This window comes from Lissotriton helveticus, chromosome 5_1, assembly GCF_964261635.1.
Source record: "Lissotriton helveticus chromosome 5_1, aLisHel1.1, whole genome shotgun sequence".
Taxonomy (NCBI): Eukaryota; Metazoa; Chordata; class Amphibia; order Caudata; family Salamandridae; genus Lissotriton; species Lissotriton helveticus.
The window spans coordinates 1,717,906,768-1,717,922,818 of record NC_136065.1 but is presented as its reverse complement, the minus strand read 5'-3'; the positions used below and the strand labels follow the sequence as shown (position 1 = coordinate 1,717,922,818).

The window sequence follows — 16,051 nt, the reverse complement described above, 5'->3', positions numbered from 1 at the left end:
TGACCAAATGTCTCTGAGGCCTACTGGAGAATAATTTGCTGACCTAATAGGTTCAGATAGCCAAACCTGGTGTACCCTTCCCCCTCCTGCCAACTATTAAAAGTCATGGTTCAAGCTGTGTGGGTAAAAGGTTGTACCTGCCACACCTCCAGCTCCAGCTCATATGGCCCCCTGGAGAGCACCACTTGCACCGCTCTTTCCCACAGTCGGCATACCAGACTTCCACATGCAACATCATCCCAAGCACTCTATTACCATACATCAGTAGTGACCCCAGGTCTGTACCCCCTGTCGCACCAGCAAAAGGTGACATATTTCATTTGGGCTCACTGTCAAATTATTGTACAGCATGTTGTAGCCATCATCACCATCAGGGAGAATCGTAGGGTGTTTGAGAATTTGGTGTACCCTTCCCCCTCCTGCCAACTATTAAAAGTCATGGTTCAAGCTGTGTGGGTAAAAGATTGTACCTGCCACACCTCCAGCTCCAGCGCATATGGCCCCCTGAAGAGCACCACTTGCACCGCTCTTTCCCACAGTCGGCATACCAGACTTCCACATGCAACATCATCCCAAGCACTCTATTACCATACATCAGTAGTGACCCCAGGTCTGTACCCCCTGTCGCACCAGCAAAAGGTGACATTTCTCATTTGGGCTCACTGTCAAATTATTGTACAGCATGTTGTAGCCATAATCACCATCAGGGAGAATCGTAGGATGTTTGAGAATTTAATGTACAGTTTAGGTTGCTGGTGCTGTGTGGAGATTCCGGCATAGAGGGCGTTGCCATAGTCGAGGCACTTGTGCTGAGGGCCTGCGTGACGGTCTTTCTGGTGTTGATAGGGATACATCTGAAGATTTTGCAGAGCAATCGAAAAGTGTGGAAGCTGGTGTAGGCAACTCCGTTGATTTGTGGTTTCATGGTCAGTTGGCTGTTGAGGATTATGCATAGGTTGCATGCATGGTCTGTTGGTGTGGATGTTGGTCCAAGTTCTGCTGGTCCCAGCTGTGTTCTCTTGGTGGATTTAATTTCAGACTACAGATTTTGCATTCATACCAAAGGGTACTTTACCCAATACATATTGATGCCATTAAAATGAAAATATCTGTAGTCCAAATACTTCTATGAGCTGTACTAATATAACTATGCTAATATTACTATAGTGGAAAACCGTGACATCGCTTGCAAGAAGACCAACCTTTTTAAACAGTTAAAATAGCAATATTTCCGAATTTGAGCATCGTATCAGTTAAATACACACATACTTCAAGGTAATTTATTATAAAGTTGAGCCACTTAAATGCCCTGCACTAGAATCAGGCTTCTGAATCGTTTATTGCTCTATTTGCGCAGTGAATCAAACTATTTCAATTTGCTCTAAAATATGTTTATAATGGTATTTTTAATTAAATGCTGAAGAGATCCCTGTAGGGTCTGGAGTGGGCAGATTTATTGAGCTGACCTCCGTTCTCTGCACGAGGGAGGCTTAGACCAGAGAAGAATGGTTTCCCAGGTGGTGTAAAATAAATGACCTCTGCAGACACTAGTGCAGTTTGTCATATTCAGGAGACAGTTATAAACACCATAAATTAGGATTTACCATCAACTCTTAAGAGGACAAACACATCTTGCTACTCGGCATCCTTAAATACAGAACAATTTAATTTTAGCAAGCAGTAAAAGCGGTAACCAAAACAACTGCATTGAGACAGACAAGAAACATCAATTCCAAGGAAGCCGTCCTTAAATGATAACTTCGCAACGACAAAATTAGAACAAAATATATGCTTTAAAATAGGAAACATGAAGCTAGTATGTGCAGTGCATGTTTAAAGTATGTCCAGTGTGAAGAAGACTTTACAGACTGATCTCGGATATAAAGCAACTTTCTGCACCACAGTGACAGCAGACCAAGGCTGCCTTAGGCCTACATGCAACGGTCCAATGGGAGAAGACATTTTCACTGACACCAAGCGTGAAGAAGGGAAGAGGGCACCCTAGCAAATCAAGGGACATAAACATTGCCAGTTTCTAACTGGTTTCAAAATATACCCACACTGTGATTGGCCATATAGCCACCTCTCTCACCGACTGTCTGAATGTAATCTCGTCTATGCTGCATGAGAGGCCACATATAGACCAGTCAGCTCGCCCGAGCCAACCCTAATGCTGCTCTCATTTTATTACAATAAATAGAATAAAGGCGGCACCAGGATTGGCTGGGCAGGTGAACCTAGTGCTCCCTCATAGAGTGGGGGGATTGTGCTTTGTTCCTCTCATATCACTGAGACAGCGTGGGTTTTGTATTGCAGAAGATTACGTGTAGGACTGGTCAGAGCAACAGATCAGACATCCCAACCTGTGCACTTCACTTCAGTGCTTCTCCAACTCACAGTGCTAGTTTACATTATGGGCCTAGCTCTCTCCTTCACCCTACATGAATTAAAAGCTAAACAGGCTTGTCCGGCCCCATCACAATGGGAATTAAATTAAAACAATCGGAGAAACAATTATATTTAATAAACTATCAGGCAGGGCCGGCTTTAGAGCTGGTGGCGCCTGACGCCTGGTGCGACAATAACATTTGGCGCCCCCACGTCCCATGACTGCTTTCTTGGATTCTCCCACTACCACGTGCAAAACTGCCCCTCTTCTCTCTATCATATAATATTGCTAAATACAACACCTTCCTTAAGTCACAGTACCCCTGTCCAGCGCCCAGTGTGGCTGCACCAGTCGCACTTCCCTAAAGGCGGCCCTGCAGTACCCCTTTCAGAGTGCCACTGCACTCACTGGTGACAGCTCACACTACACAGTGCCCTCCTGGTCACATGGGTGGTCATTGAATTTAATACTCACATGGGAGATGGCTGACACTTTACAGGGGCCCCCCTCCTGATCATAAGGGTATCTCTGACTTTGATGTTCATGCAGGTGATGACCCTCCCTTCACAGTGTCTCCCTTGCTGGTGAAACAGGGGTCACAGACTTTGATCTGGAGGGTAACCTGCATTCCTGCAGTGGTTTGTACCAGACCAAATGTCTCACATTTTGCTTACTAGGATCCAGTCGGCAGGATCCCCACTGGACATCTCTCCCTGAGGGCACTCTTCTCCTCCTCAAAGCATCTGCCGGTCTTCACCGGCAGGCAAAAGACTGGTGCTACAGGGTTAGAGCAAGTGGTCTTGACTCCCTGGATGAAGGTCCCTCATCCAGCAGGAAAACTAGCAGATCTATGTCACTTCTCCTCCTACCAGCTCTTCTTTTTCCTGACAGACAGGGCTGTTGAGCAACTTGTGGATCTCATGCTACCAATTCTATACACAAATGTGATTTAGTATTAGATCCTTTAAAACCTGTGTTATGAGTGTCATCTTCTTTGAAGGGCTCTCTCCTTTGCATTGCCTTTTGTCAAAGGGACAGTCTGCCACAGCCTGAGTGATTCCAATTCTGATTCCTTCAGTGTGTTCTTCCACCTCAGCACTCAGGAATGTCAGCAATACAGTTCTCTTGTCTGGGGGTTTACGTCCTCACTTCTTCTAGCCTTTAATGAGCCTGTGTATCCAAACTGTAACCCTCAGAATTCAATGTTATGTAACATAAGTAGGTGCGCAAGCACATTGCAGCATGCAAATGCAAGAATCACATGTTGTCCGGTGCTACACATATTCCATGCAGGCCAAGGGTGAATTAAGTTCGTAGTCACTGAACTTTGCATGAGTGGGCCAGTTGGCACCACTCCTGTGAAACAGAGAAAAAACACTGCTCACACTACTAATCACTATGAAATACAAAACGGGTATGCTGCCTCCACAAACTCCTAGCAAGGTCTACTATCATGAGGGTAGTGCTTGAGAGGCCTTGCCAAGTCCAACACAACAGTTTTACTATGAGACAGGCCTAGGTCATGGCACACACAGTAAACAGCATTTACCATGCATGTGAGAATTCACATACCTTTACAACGCAAGTCGGAAAAACAATGACTTGCGTTAGGGGGCAGAAGGTGTTTGATTTCAAATGCAACACCGCATTAGGGGGCAGAAGGTGTTGGATTTAAAATCCAACACCTTCCCTACTGTTGCACACATTAGATTTAGAATAGTAAATTATACTGTTCCAACATCCAGCGCCCCCCTACAGCAAGTCGCTGTTCCAACTTGCGTTGTAAAGGTATGCGATGTAACAATGCGGTCGTTGTAACAACCGCTTTGCAATGGCATGCGGACTTAGGGGCCGATTATGATGGCGGACGGACCTGCGTCCGTCCGCCACCCCAGAGTAGGAGGGACCGTACGCAGGGGCAGCGGCGGTCCCTCCGTCCAAATTAGGATGTGACCGCCACCCTGGCTGTCACATCCGGTATTTTTAACATTGCGGCGGGTGCTGCTTGAAGCAGCACCCGCCACAATGTTAAAAATGTAAGCAGTGCATTTGCATGCACAAAGCGCTTTGTGCACGCAAAGGCAGGGGGGTACCATAGGTACCCCCCATGTGCACCCCCCACCCCCGTTCACCCCTGAGGGCCTGCAACGGGCCCCCAAACAAAAGTCCGTATGCCTTTCCACGGCGGAAATGCCTCCGTGGAAAGGCATAGTACTCCAGACATCCTAATATGCCTGGCGGTGTCTGATAGACACCGCCAGACATGTTAGAGCTTTTCCGCCGCGGTCGGAAGGCGACCGCAGCAGAAAAGCTGCGGACGATCTTCCTGACCCCCCAGCCATCCTAATCTGGCGGGGGGTCTTTGAAGGCTCCGCAGCGGTTTTTCCGCATCCTCCGGGCCGGCGGACACTTCCGCCGGCCCGGGGGATGCGGAAAAACCGCAATCATGATCGGCCCCTAAGTGTCATATTCGGCACACATGCATGCTCCGTGTCTGCCCAAGCCCAAAAATCATTATCAGGTGTCCAGATATCCATGCATCCACTCAGGGAAGGGGTGCACATCAGCTATCATGCAGGGGAAATTTCTATACCAACGGAAACAGTTCTATTTTAGAAAGGAGAACCATGCCTGTGGTGTATGAGGCTTGCTAAAGGAGAGCGATCCCCCACACCACTACAGGTGAGCCACCACTGAGGAGAATGGTGATTACATCAACTCATAAATACTGCAGGTAAATCCACCTCCATGCTGGTATGTTTATGATGAAAATGCATTGCTACAGAATTCTCTTACATCCACCATGCATATTACTCTAAAAAAATCTCTCTTTTCCTGGTAGCTCCTTTCTTGCAGATTCTGCTTTATTAGTTTGCCATTTTTATGGATGTTTTTGTTAAATTCTTCTGTCGATTGATTACGTTGTTTGTTTATAAACTTATCAACAGCACGTCTAGTGTCACGTAGCTTGTGCAACCATCTGATTGGCTTTGCTGTGTACTTCCTTTAGTGGCTTTTCATATGCTTTATTATTGGTGGCTTTTGGGCGTTATACATCAGGTATTGCGTCTTCTCAAGATGGTTCCCATGCTGTTTTGTTTTTTTCTACAAAAGTGATTTTTTTATTGGTTATTCATTAGCTGACTGATCATGCACTGTAATAACTGCTATATTTAGATACTTGTCACGAGCTGCACCATCTTATTTTAACTTGTTTTTCTGAATTTTATATTACTTTCAAGCCTTTTGCACTTCAGGTGCTAATCATGGAAATTCTCTCTTTTTTATATGTTTCTTTCGGGAGCTGTCATCCTTTACGTTAGCTTCCCAAAGGCTACATTAACTCTTTTTGTGAATGCGTCCTTTATTTTATATCCATCCTTCTAATGCATCTCATGTGATTTGACATCCGTTTTATTTCCAGATGCTGGGATGATTATGAAAATGTGAACTGGTGGATCATCAAAACACCCATATTGTTTGCAATATTTGTAAGTATGTTTCTGTTTTCAATTTTTAGCTTGGATGTACATTTTCATTGCTTTCAATGTTTAAAAATCAATTTGTAAAGTGGTAATTAAAACGTGCCTAAACCACCCAAATCAGCTATGGTATATATCGATGCATTTCGATGGACTGACTCCTCAACCATACTGGAGAATACCGGCTCGAAATATGCGCTATAGGCAGCCATCAGGCTTAATATGCAGCAGACTACAGTAGTCCCCTTGATTTAAAAAAAATCCACAGAAAAAAAAATTAGAATGGCTTTCTACCTCGTGTGGCTGAGCTGCTGGTGATATTCAATAGAAAAATGGTTTAGATTTTCAATATAATTCATTGTTTTAACGATCATTAGCATATGTATACCTATTTTATGCTGGCCTCAGACAACTGCTCATGTTCTATATTTATTTAACTTGTAACGCGCAACAGATACCCGCAGTGGGTTTCCCGGCGCTAGGGATAGACTCAAGAAGAAAGATGTATCAGGTAATATCGAGCAGACCAGCACAACGGGCAGATCACTCAAAAAAGCAAGGTCTTAAGTCCCTTCCGCAACCGCAGCAAGTTATTCTCCAATTTTAGAGCAACTGGTAAAGCGTTCCAGAGCTTGGGCCCTAGATGAGCGAAAGACCGCCGGCCCATTCTGGCAAGTTTGAATCTTGGGATAACAAAGTCTCCATTCCCAGAAGATCTAAGGGTTCGATCAATCCTTTATGGTTGAACTAAGTTCTGTAGGTATTTAGGGGCTGTGCCCTGCCTAATCTTGAACAGATAACATAAGGCTTTAAATTTAATCCGGCTTGAGATTTTAAGCCAGTGTAAGTCACGCATAGCAGAAGATGCTGAGGTTCTCCTAGGAACCTTCCGAAGCAGGCGGGCAGCCGCATTGTGGACTACCTGAAGAATCGTACATGTCATCGGACGTCTATAATATGCAAGGTGCGGGTGCACATTTATTTGTTAATAAAAAAAAGGGGGCACCCAATGAGGGGATTTTCAGAAAGCACTACCCTCGTAGTCTGCCTCCAATAGGAGCGATAACTGTTTTCAAACGGGAATGTATGTATCCGCTGCCAAGCACAGAAATTAACAATGTGTCAGCTAAGTGTAGACATAGGGAAAGGGGCATGGTATGAAAATTAAAGCATAGACACCTTTTGCAAATCAACACTAATGTTCCAGGATGAAATCCAGCCTCTCCTTTCCCTGAATAAGGGCATTTGACGCATTCACACCCTCACCACTGTTCATGGGAAAAATACCCTTGCACTGGGCCTTATTACAGACAAAGGGGCACAACCAAAGAGGCCCTAATTGTTGCACCAAAAGTACCCCAACTAGAAGATGGAGCATAGTTCAAGAACCAAAAGGAGGTTGACCAATCCACCTCAAGATCCTCTTCCCAGGATAGTTCTACTTTAGATTTTTCACTGACAGCATGTGTGAGAAGTTGGCCTGGCATATGCTGTCCACTATTCTAGTGGGCACCTTGCACCAGTCCAAACGATCCTTATTGATGGTAGGTTAAAGACAACCTTAATAGTAAGCTATCCTAGTGGTAGAGGTAGAGAGTCTTGAAGAATGTAAAGCAATCAATAAATCAATCAATCAATTTGCAAAGTGCGCTACTCACCCGTGAGGGTCTCAAGGCGCTGAAGGGAGGGGGGGGGTGCCGCTACTGCTCGAATAGCCAGGTTTTGAGGTTTTTCCTGAAGATGAGATGGTCCTGGGTCAGTCGTAGGTGTGCAGGGAGGGAGTTCCATGTCTTGGCTGCCGGGTAGGAGAACGATCTTCCACCGGTGGTGGTTCTGCGAATCCGAGGGACGGTGGCGAGGGCGAGGCTGGTGGAGCGGAGCTGGGGGGTGGGAGTGTAGAACGACAGGCGGTTGTTGAGGTATTCGGGGCCCAAGTCGTGGAGCGCTTTGTGTGCATGGGTGAGCAGCCTGAACGTGATCCTCTTGCTGACGGGGAGCCAGTGCAGGTTTCTCAGTTGGGCAGATATGTGGCTGTGGCGAGGGATGTCGAGGATGAGTCCTGCAGAGGCGTTCTGTATGCGTTGAAGGCGTTTCTGAAGTTTGGCTGTGGTTCCTGCGTACAGGGCGTTTCCGTAGTCCAGTCGGCTGGTGACGAGGGCCTGGGTGACCGTCTTTCTGGTTTCGGCGGGGATCCACCGGAAGATCTTTCGGAGCATTCAAAGGGTGTTGAAACTTGAGGACGAGACTGCGTTGACTTGCTTGGTCATCGTGAGGGAGGAGTCCAGGATGAATCCCAGGTTGTGTGCGTGGTCCATGGGTATCGGTGCGGTGCCCAGCGTCGTGGGCCACCAGGAGTCGTCCCAGGCGGATGGGGATTGTCCGAGGATGAGGGCTTCCGTCTTGTCCGAGTTGAGCTTCAGATGGCTGAGCTTCATCCATTCTGCGACATCTTTCATTCCGTCCTGGAAGTTGGCTTTGGCGGTGCGGGGGTCTTTGGTGAGGGAGAGTATCAGTTGGGTGTCATCGACGTAAGAGATGATGTTGATTTTGTGTTTGCGTGCGATGGCGGCGAGGGGGCTCATGTAGATGTTGAAGAGGGTAGGGCTGAGTGAGAAGCCCTGGGGACGCGGCAGATGATCTTGGAGGCTTCGGAGCGGAAGGGTGGGAGGCGGACTCTCTGGGTTCTGTCGGAGAGGAACGATGTGATCCAGTCTAGGGCCTTACCTTGGATCCCAGTGTTGTAGAGGCGGGTTATTAGGGTGCGATGGCAGACGGTGTCAAAGGCTGCCGAGAGGTCAAGGAGGATGAGGGCGGCTGTCTCTCCGTTGTCCATCAGGGTCCTGATGTCATCGGTGGCTGCGATGAGGGCGGTCTCGGTGCTGTGGTTGGCTCGGAATCCAGACTGGGATGGGTCGAGCGAGTTGTTTTCTTCGAGGAATGCTGTCAGCTGTTCGTTGACGGTCTTCTCGATGACTTTAGCCGGGAAGGGGAGGAGAGAGATGGGGCGGAAGTTCTTGAGCAGCTTGTTTTACCCGTCTATAATCTCAAGAATGACCAAATGAAAGGAGAACCACACCAGGTATATATATAAAATATATGTAATTATTCCAAACACATCTCTCTAGTCCCTTTATGAGGCTAGAGGCAAAAGTACATTCAGAAAACTTAATATCACACAGTAAATTAGCACAATATACGTGGAGCCCTAGGGTCGTACTAAACCATATATTATGAAATGGTATAAGAACCACGACTTGCATAGACACAAGGCCTAGAGCCTTTAGAACTGTTGGGGCCACCAGGAACCACCCAAGGTAGTGACACAGGGGACCCACGGGGGAAGCGTGCAGTGTGTGAACACAGCCAAGAATCACCATTAACTTCTATGGGGAAAGTTGCGGTTGGAATTTTAAAGATAAAGGACACCTAGAAGTGGAATTGGAGCAAACACCTGTTTTCAATGGCGATCTGCTGTAAAGTGCTGCTGGCATCCAAGTGGAAAGTGTCCAGTGTGATCCAAGCCTGGATCGAAGATGAGAAGAACCTGAAAGCAGAGGGGACAGAGTTTGGGTCACTTGCCAGTGACCAGGGGAAGGATAGTCGAATGCCCCCCGCTGTTGGGTGATTTCAGGTGAAGAAGGTGAAGCTTGACTCTTCAGCCACTAGGACCGGAAGGTGCCGACGACAGACAGGTTCTGGAATCGAGTTGTCCCGCAATAGTTGTCAAGTGCTGTGGTCTCGTTTTCCGGATCGGACCCAACAAGCCTTGGCAACAGCAACCCACACAGAAAGCAGAGATTGGCTTTGGTGCAGACCAGCAAGGTCTGAGGGACTCGCCACTTTGTAGGGAGTCAGAGCATGTCCAGGGCAACCAAGGAAGCCCAAGGAAAAGTATAGTTACCTTCAAAGGGACTCACCAGTTGATGGACCAGGGATCACAAAGGAGCCTCAAACAGAAATGCAAGAAGCAGGCTCAGGGAACACTCGTGGAGTGTAGGCCCAAAATCTTCAGTGCAGATGGTGCTCGGGGCTTGCGCTACAAGTAACACAAAGCACAACTTCAAGAAAGCTCGGGAAGTTAATGCACCAGCAAATGTGCATGGTGTCTAGGAGTTCTGGTTCCACGTTACTCGTGAGGGCTGTGGGTCTCAGCTTTGCTGGGGACTCGGGTTGGCCTTCAAGAAATCTGAAAAAAAAAATTCTGGGCTGCAAATACTTCAGAGTCCAGCAGGAGCTTTGGAGATGCAGACCGGCAAATGCTTGTTGGTGCCTGTTTGAACAGGGGAGTCACTCCTTGTCCCCAAGGGAGATTCTTCCATCCTCTAGTCTTTAGTAGAGTGTCAAAGTCCCAGGATTCAGTTTCAGAGTTTCGTCCAGGTGTCATCTAATGTCCTGTTGCCAGGGGTCCCTAACTTATACTAAGAAAAGGGGTTGGACATACTTTGGGGACCCACCTATGGGAGGGTCAGGAAAGAGGGGTGGTTACACCCATTTCCTTTGTCCAGTTTCATGCCAGAGCAGGAGCTGGTAGCCCCTGCAATCGGTTTGAACTAGGCTATGCACAGGGACACCAAATGTGCCCCCAGTGCTGACTTCAACGCACTCTCAGAGTGCACCCACCCAGACCCAATACACACAATACACACAAGCCTGTCTGGGAGGTGGTTACACCTTCCCGTGACAGTAAACCTATTGTCCAGGCCTCCCCTGCCAGAGTTTTGTCCAGCAGCAGGAGGCCAGACTCGTGCCTGTGCCTGCAGCATCCATTTTGTGATTCCAGGGCTCTTTTAAACTATTACCGGTTGGACCAGTGTGTATATGTCTCTCCCTCTAGAAGTGTAGAATTCTACCCCCACAGCCAGGACTGGTGGGCGGGGGGTAGGATTCCAAGGTGTTTGACACCAAACACAACATGTTTCCATGCAGCCATTCCAAAGTTAGGATGTACTGCGAGATTATAATGCACTTAAGAGTACATGGTGTGGCTGCATAACAGAACAGCATCAGAGAACAGGCTCCGAAAGCTGCACGGGGGGCCCAGCTCATGCATGGGCACCCTCTCACTCAAAACCAAGCACTCTGCCTTCAGGATTGATAAGGCCTGCCATAGGAGTGACTGATAGGTTTATATGTGTCAGTGATTAAAGGTAGATTTAGGTAACCTATATCTCAGTAAGGGGTGCATGCACCACCTTACCCAGGCTGCAGTACCAGTCCTGTGGTGTCATTTTGGAAGGCTTCCCAGCGGTGGCATAATACATGCTTCAGCCCCCGGTAGGCCTCTGGGGTACCTATGCCCTTGGTACCTAAGGTACCATATAATAGGGACTCACAAGGGTACCCCAGTAACCAAACTGGAGTGTACCTAACATACATGCAATCCTTTTTGAGGGGAAGCAGCTAGGCTGGGGTCCTGGTTAGCAGGGCACCAGCCAGACAAAAGTCTAAAAACAGTGAAACACCAGCAAAAAGTGGGGGGTAACCATAGTAAGCAGATCCTACCCACCTACAGGAGGCGGATTACGGAGATGATCATATATAGTAGAGGCTTTGGGGCATGAATATAAAAATGTATGTAGCCTATTGACAGAATGAGGAGTGGGATGGCTGAAAGATAAAACCTGAGAATAAGCAGTATTATGAGCTTATTTTAAAAGAGTGTATTTGGGCTGGTAAGAAGGTTGGAAATCAAAACGCTGACTAGCCTGTGTGAGAGATATAATTCCATTCTGCGAGAAAAGCTGATGAGTCCAAATTAAACCTTTGTGTTTCCATGACTTCCAATAAAAGGGTTTGCCATGGATTAGTATAAAGTTATTGTGTCACAATGTAGAATCAAGAAAGGATTTCAAATCTGTGCGATTCAATTTTGGATTCGAGTCTAGAAGTTTGCAGGTATGTTTAAGGATAGGAGTAGATAGTTTGAGGTTTGCGGGTGAAGAAAAGATACTCTTTGAAGGAAAAAGGAGAGCGATATGAACTTTCAAGGTTCACCCACAAAGGATGATTCGCCTGAGTTTTAGAAAGCCATCTCAAGGATTGATGAAATAGGAAGGATTGTGATAAGTGGCGAAGTCAGGAAAGTTCATCCCACCATCGGATTTTGGTTTATTAGTCTCGATAATGACATGCAAGATTTTTTAGCGTTCCACAAGAGTGAAGACAGAATGGAATTAATTTTTTTGAAGAATTTTGAGGTAATAGATTTTGAAATATTAGAAATGTTATATAATACTATAGGAGAAAGCTTAATCGTAATAGTATCCAGTCGCCCCCACCATGACAGATATAAAGGATGCCATTCGGATGTTAATGTGGAGATCCTTTGTATGCACTTTTCCATACATAAAGAAAGTGTTGATGGAATTGAAGGGGCAAAATACAACCCCAAGAATTTTATCTGTTTAGAATTCCAAATAAAATTTAGGGTCGCAAAGTCTTCTTTAAATGTACATTTGGTTAAAGGTAGTATTTTGTATTTATCTTTGTTTAAATTATAACCAGAAACAGAAGCAAAGAGTTCCACCTCACTGAGGAACGCAGGAATAGAAGATTGTGGATTGGAGATAAATAAAGATACGTCATCAGCGTATGCTGCCAATTTAATTTGTTTGTTGTTTGCATCAAATCCATGTATATCTTTGTTTTGACAAATTTTAGACAAAAAGGGTTGTAAGGCCAGATTGAAAAGAAAAGGGACAATGGGCAACCTTAACGTACACCTGTCACTAAGTCAAAATAGGAGGATGTGTTACCACTGCTGCTCAATGATTAGAGTATAGGAGCAAAATTAGAGATATGATCCTTGGGCCTACACCAAACCATTTAAGCACTTGAAATAGATACTTCCAATTGACACGATCAAATGCCTTCTTGGTATCTAAGGCCACAGCTGCTAATGAGTTAGATACATGAGAAGACTTAGATAATAAATCCAAAAACAAATGGGTATTATCTGAAATAAGGTATCCTTTAATAAAGCCAGATTATTCTGTGCCCAGTATTGAGGGAGATAGGATTCCAATTGTATGACTAAAGTTTTAGAGAAAATATTATAATCAATATTGACCACAGAAATAGGTCTACAGTTTTTGCAATGTTTTGATCTTTACCATCTTTAGGAATTAAACAAAGTGCTTCTTCTAAAAAAGAGCAACAGGATTCATCCGACGGCAAAACATTTTTTTAAAGGGTGTGCTACTTAGGAAGAAGCAGTGGTGTAAAATGTAAAAAAAGTTCCACTGTAAACCCATATGGACTTGGGGCCTTGTCTTTTTGAGCGTTTGCTGAGCATCGAGAAATTCTCGTTGTGAGAGGTCAGATTCTAAAAAGTTGTAATCTATATGAGTGTTATAGGGACGTTGAATACCTGAAAGGAACTGAGAAATGTCAAGATGTTAGGGTACAGGACAAATCTTAGCTGAAAAGGAGAATTCATCCAATATTTTCGAGTCTCCAAACCTTAATGTGTTTTGCTTATCTAAAATTGAATCTATGTCAAGCTTGTTGTTTTTAACCTTTAAATAAGTTGTTAAGAGTTTGCTAGCCTTGTTCTGGCCACCATAAAATTTTGCACTACACTTTAACAAATAAAGTGAGGCATTATCAGTCAACTCCATATTGAATTGAATTTTTGCCTTAATGAGCTGGGATAGACAGTCTCTGGACTTCGAAGAATGATAGGAATGCTCCTAGTTCTTTATTCTCGCCAAAAGATCCCTAGCAGTTTCACATTAACCTCTACTCTTTTTAGAAACAAAACCAATAAAAAACTCTCTGGGTCTGCTTTAAAAGCATCCCAAACTACAGAGAATTACATATTATCAGTCTGGTTTAGAGAAAAATACTCATTAAAAAAGGAGACAAAAAAGGAATTAAAGCTCGAATCCAAAAGGAGAGAGTTATTAAAAAGCCATCTCCTATGTAAATTAGACATTGACAATAGATCCAGTTTAATGGAAATGGGGGCATGATCAGATATTAGAATTGATCCAATAGCTGTATCTCTTAAAGATTGAGCAACATTATGTGATATAAAAAAGTAATCAATTCGAGATTGTGAATGATGAGCCGTAGAATAAAAAGTATATTCCCTTGTATCAGAACTGTGTATTCTCATTGCACCAATAAGCTTATGTTGTTGTATTACATCAAGAAATACTTTATATGATTTGTGTGATTTAAAGGAGACCAATGAACTGCGATCCATAAAAGGGTCAACAACTCGATTGCAATCTCAAGCAAGAATAAAATTATCATCAATGCAGGACAAAATTTGTTGAGCTACAGAAGACCAGAAAGAGGTGTCACAATTAGGGGGAGCATATACGCTGAGAAAAGAAATCGGAGCATTCTCAATTTGCAAACCAGTATACAACCATCTTCCATCATTATCAGATGATTGAGAAAGTAATTTAACAACAATCGATTTGTGACAGAGATTCACTACACAATTTCGTTTTCCATCTCCTGGTGAAGAATAAACTTCTTCTACCCAGTTTCTTTTAAGTTTTAAAGATTCAGTTGCTGTTAAGTGAGACTCCAGTAAAAGAGCAATATCTACCTCTAGTTTAGCTAAATGTGTTAAAACACGTTGTCGTTTAATGGGGGAATTCAAACCTCTGACATTCCAGGATACAATTTTAAGAGTCATGAAAATAACAATATGACTATACAATGAAGAAAATAATCTAGGCAAACCATCCAAGAATATATAAAAAAAAGTTGTACATCAATGCAAGTATTGTGTGGTTGTAATGTGATAATAAATGAGTTCCAAGAAGAGAGAATTTAGATACAGACGTGAAACATTAAACCAACTATAGAAAAAATGAATGGGCAAAAAAAGAATTGCAAGGCAGAAAAAACAAGAGATAAATGCGGGAAGGAGAGAGAAGGATGAAAACGTAGAAAAAATACTAAGACATAGGAATAGCAAGAAAGAGAGAGAAATTCATAAGATAGAACGTGTAACAATGTTAACAAAAAAGAAAACGAGCCAAACATACCTATCAGAAGTAGAATCCAAGGGAAGGTTGGGGGGAATGTGACCACATAGAACAGAGGGAACGTTGGGGATCCACGGGAAGGGCAGGAGCATATGACAAAGTACAAACACGAATGATAAACCTGTGAGGAAGCACAAATGAATTAATTATCGATATTAAGATATAATAATGACTATATATAAAAATGGGTAAGTGGGACTAAGGTCCCTGAATATCTTATTATTATATAGGCAAAAAATGTTTGGACAAATCATTGTCAATGCACAAATAACAATCCAACATTCAAAGTTAAGGAGTTAGGAATATAAAAAGATAACAAGAAGAAAACACCACTCAAGGAACAGAAGAAGGTCCTGAAGTATCCATGTTTTCGAGTTTGCATGCATTAATGAAACTCTTCAGTTTGACTGGATCCTTGTAAGTAGTAGTCTTTTTTTTGTAGGTAACTTTAAATTGGCAAGGAGCAGCAGTCTAAAGTAAACAGAGATCTGGTTGTAAGTTGAGAAACTCCTTGCATCAGTCAGAAGTAGATTTGGCATAGTCGTGGGAGAAAAATAGAGGGTTCCTGACCATGAAATATGCATCAAGGACTTGACAGTGGCAAGAACTTTTGAGAAGATCTGTATATTCAAGAAAGTACATCAGGACTCCTCTTGGTTTGTGGGCATGGGAGACATATGCTGACTGATGACCCAGTCTATGTGCTCTCTGAATGTTGAGTTGAGAATCTTCAGACATATGTAAAATCTTGGTATGGAAAGATTTAAAGACAGAAATGGGGTCAGAGCCCTCTGACCCTTCGGGCAGACCATACAGGCGCACATTGTTCCTTCTGTTTCTGTTTTCCAAATTTTGGACCCGTTTATAAAGAGAAGAAACATGGGTCACCTACAGCAGAGTTAAGCGTGGTAATGCTCTGTTCCGCTCTATTCATCCTTTCGTCCATTTGGGGCCATTTGTCTGTGAGAAGCTGCAATGTAGAGTTAGTTTCTTCTACAAATGGCCTCTTGTAAGAGCTCCATTAAGACAGATGACACAGATTTTGTAGGAGAATGAGGGTCTTTTTTTAGGCATTTAGTGGTAGCCTTCCCAGTGGTAGATAGAGGAGGATTGCTGTGAGATCCAGAAGAGGTGGGAACCTTGTGCAAAGCGACCAAGGAGTCTTCCATACT

The 16,051-nt window shown here is 44.2% G+C and overlaps 1 protein-coding gene across 1 annotated transcript in view; it reads left to right on the top strand.

Annotated features, from left to right (window-relative positions):
* The window catches only part of LOC144752791 (vasoactive intestinal polypeptide receptor-like), a gene marked incomplete at its 5' end in the record, with an annotated part of 603,698 nt that overhangs the window by 347,576 nt on the left and 240,071 nt on the right, over positions 1-16,051 (top strand). The window contains one exon of the mRNA XM_078640644.1: positions 5,814-5,880. Within this exon, the coding sequence (XP_078496770.1) occupies positions 5,814-5,880 (67 nt within the window). The remainder of the gene's footprint in view (positions 1-5,813; positions 5,881-16,051) is intronic.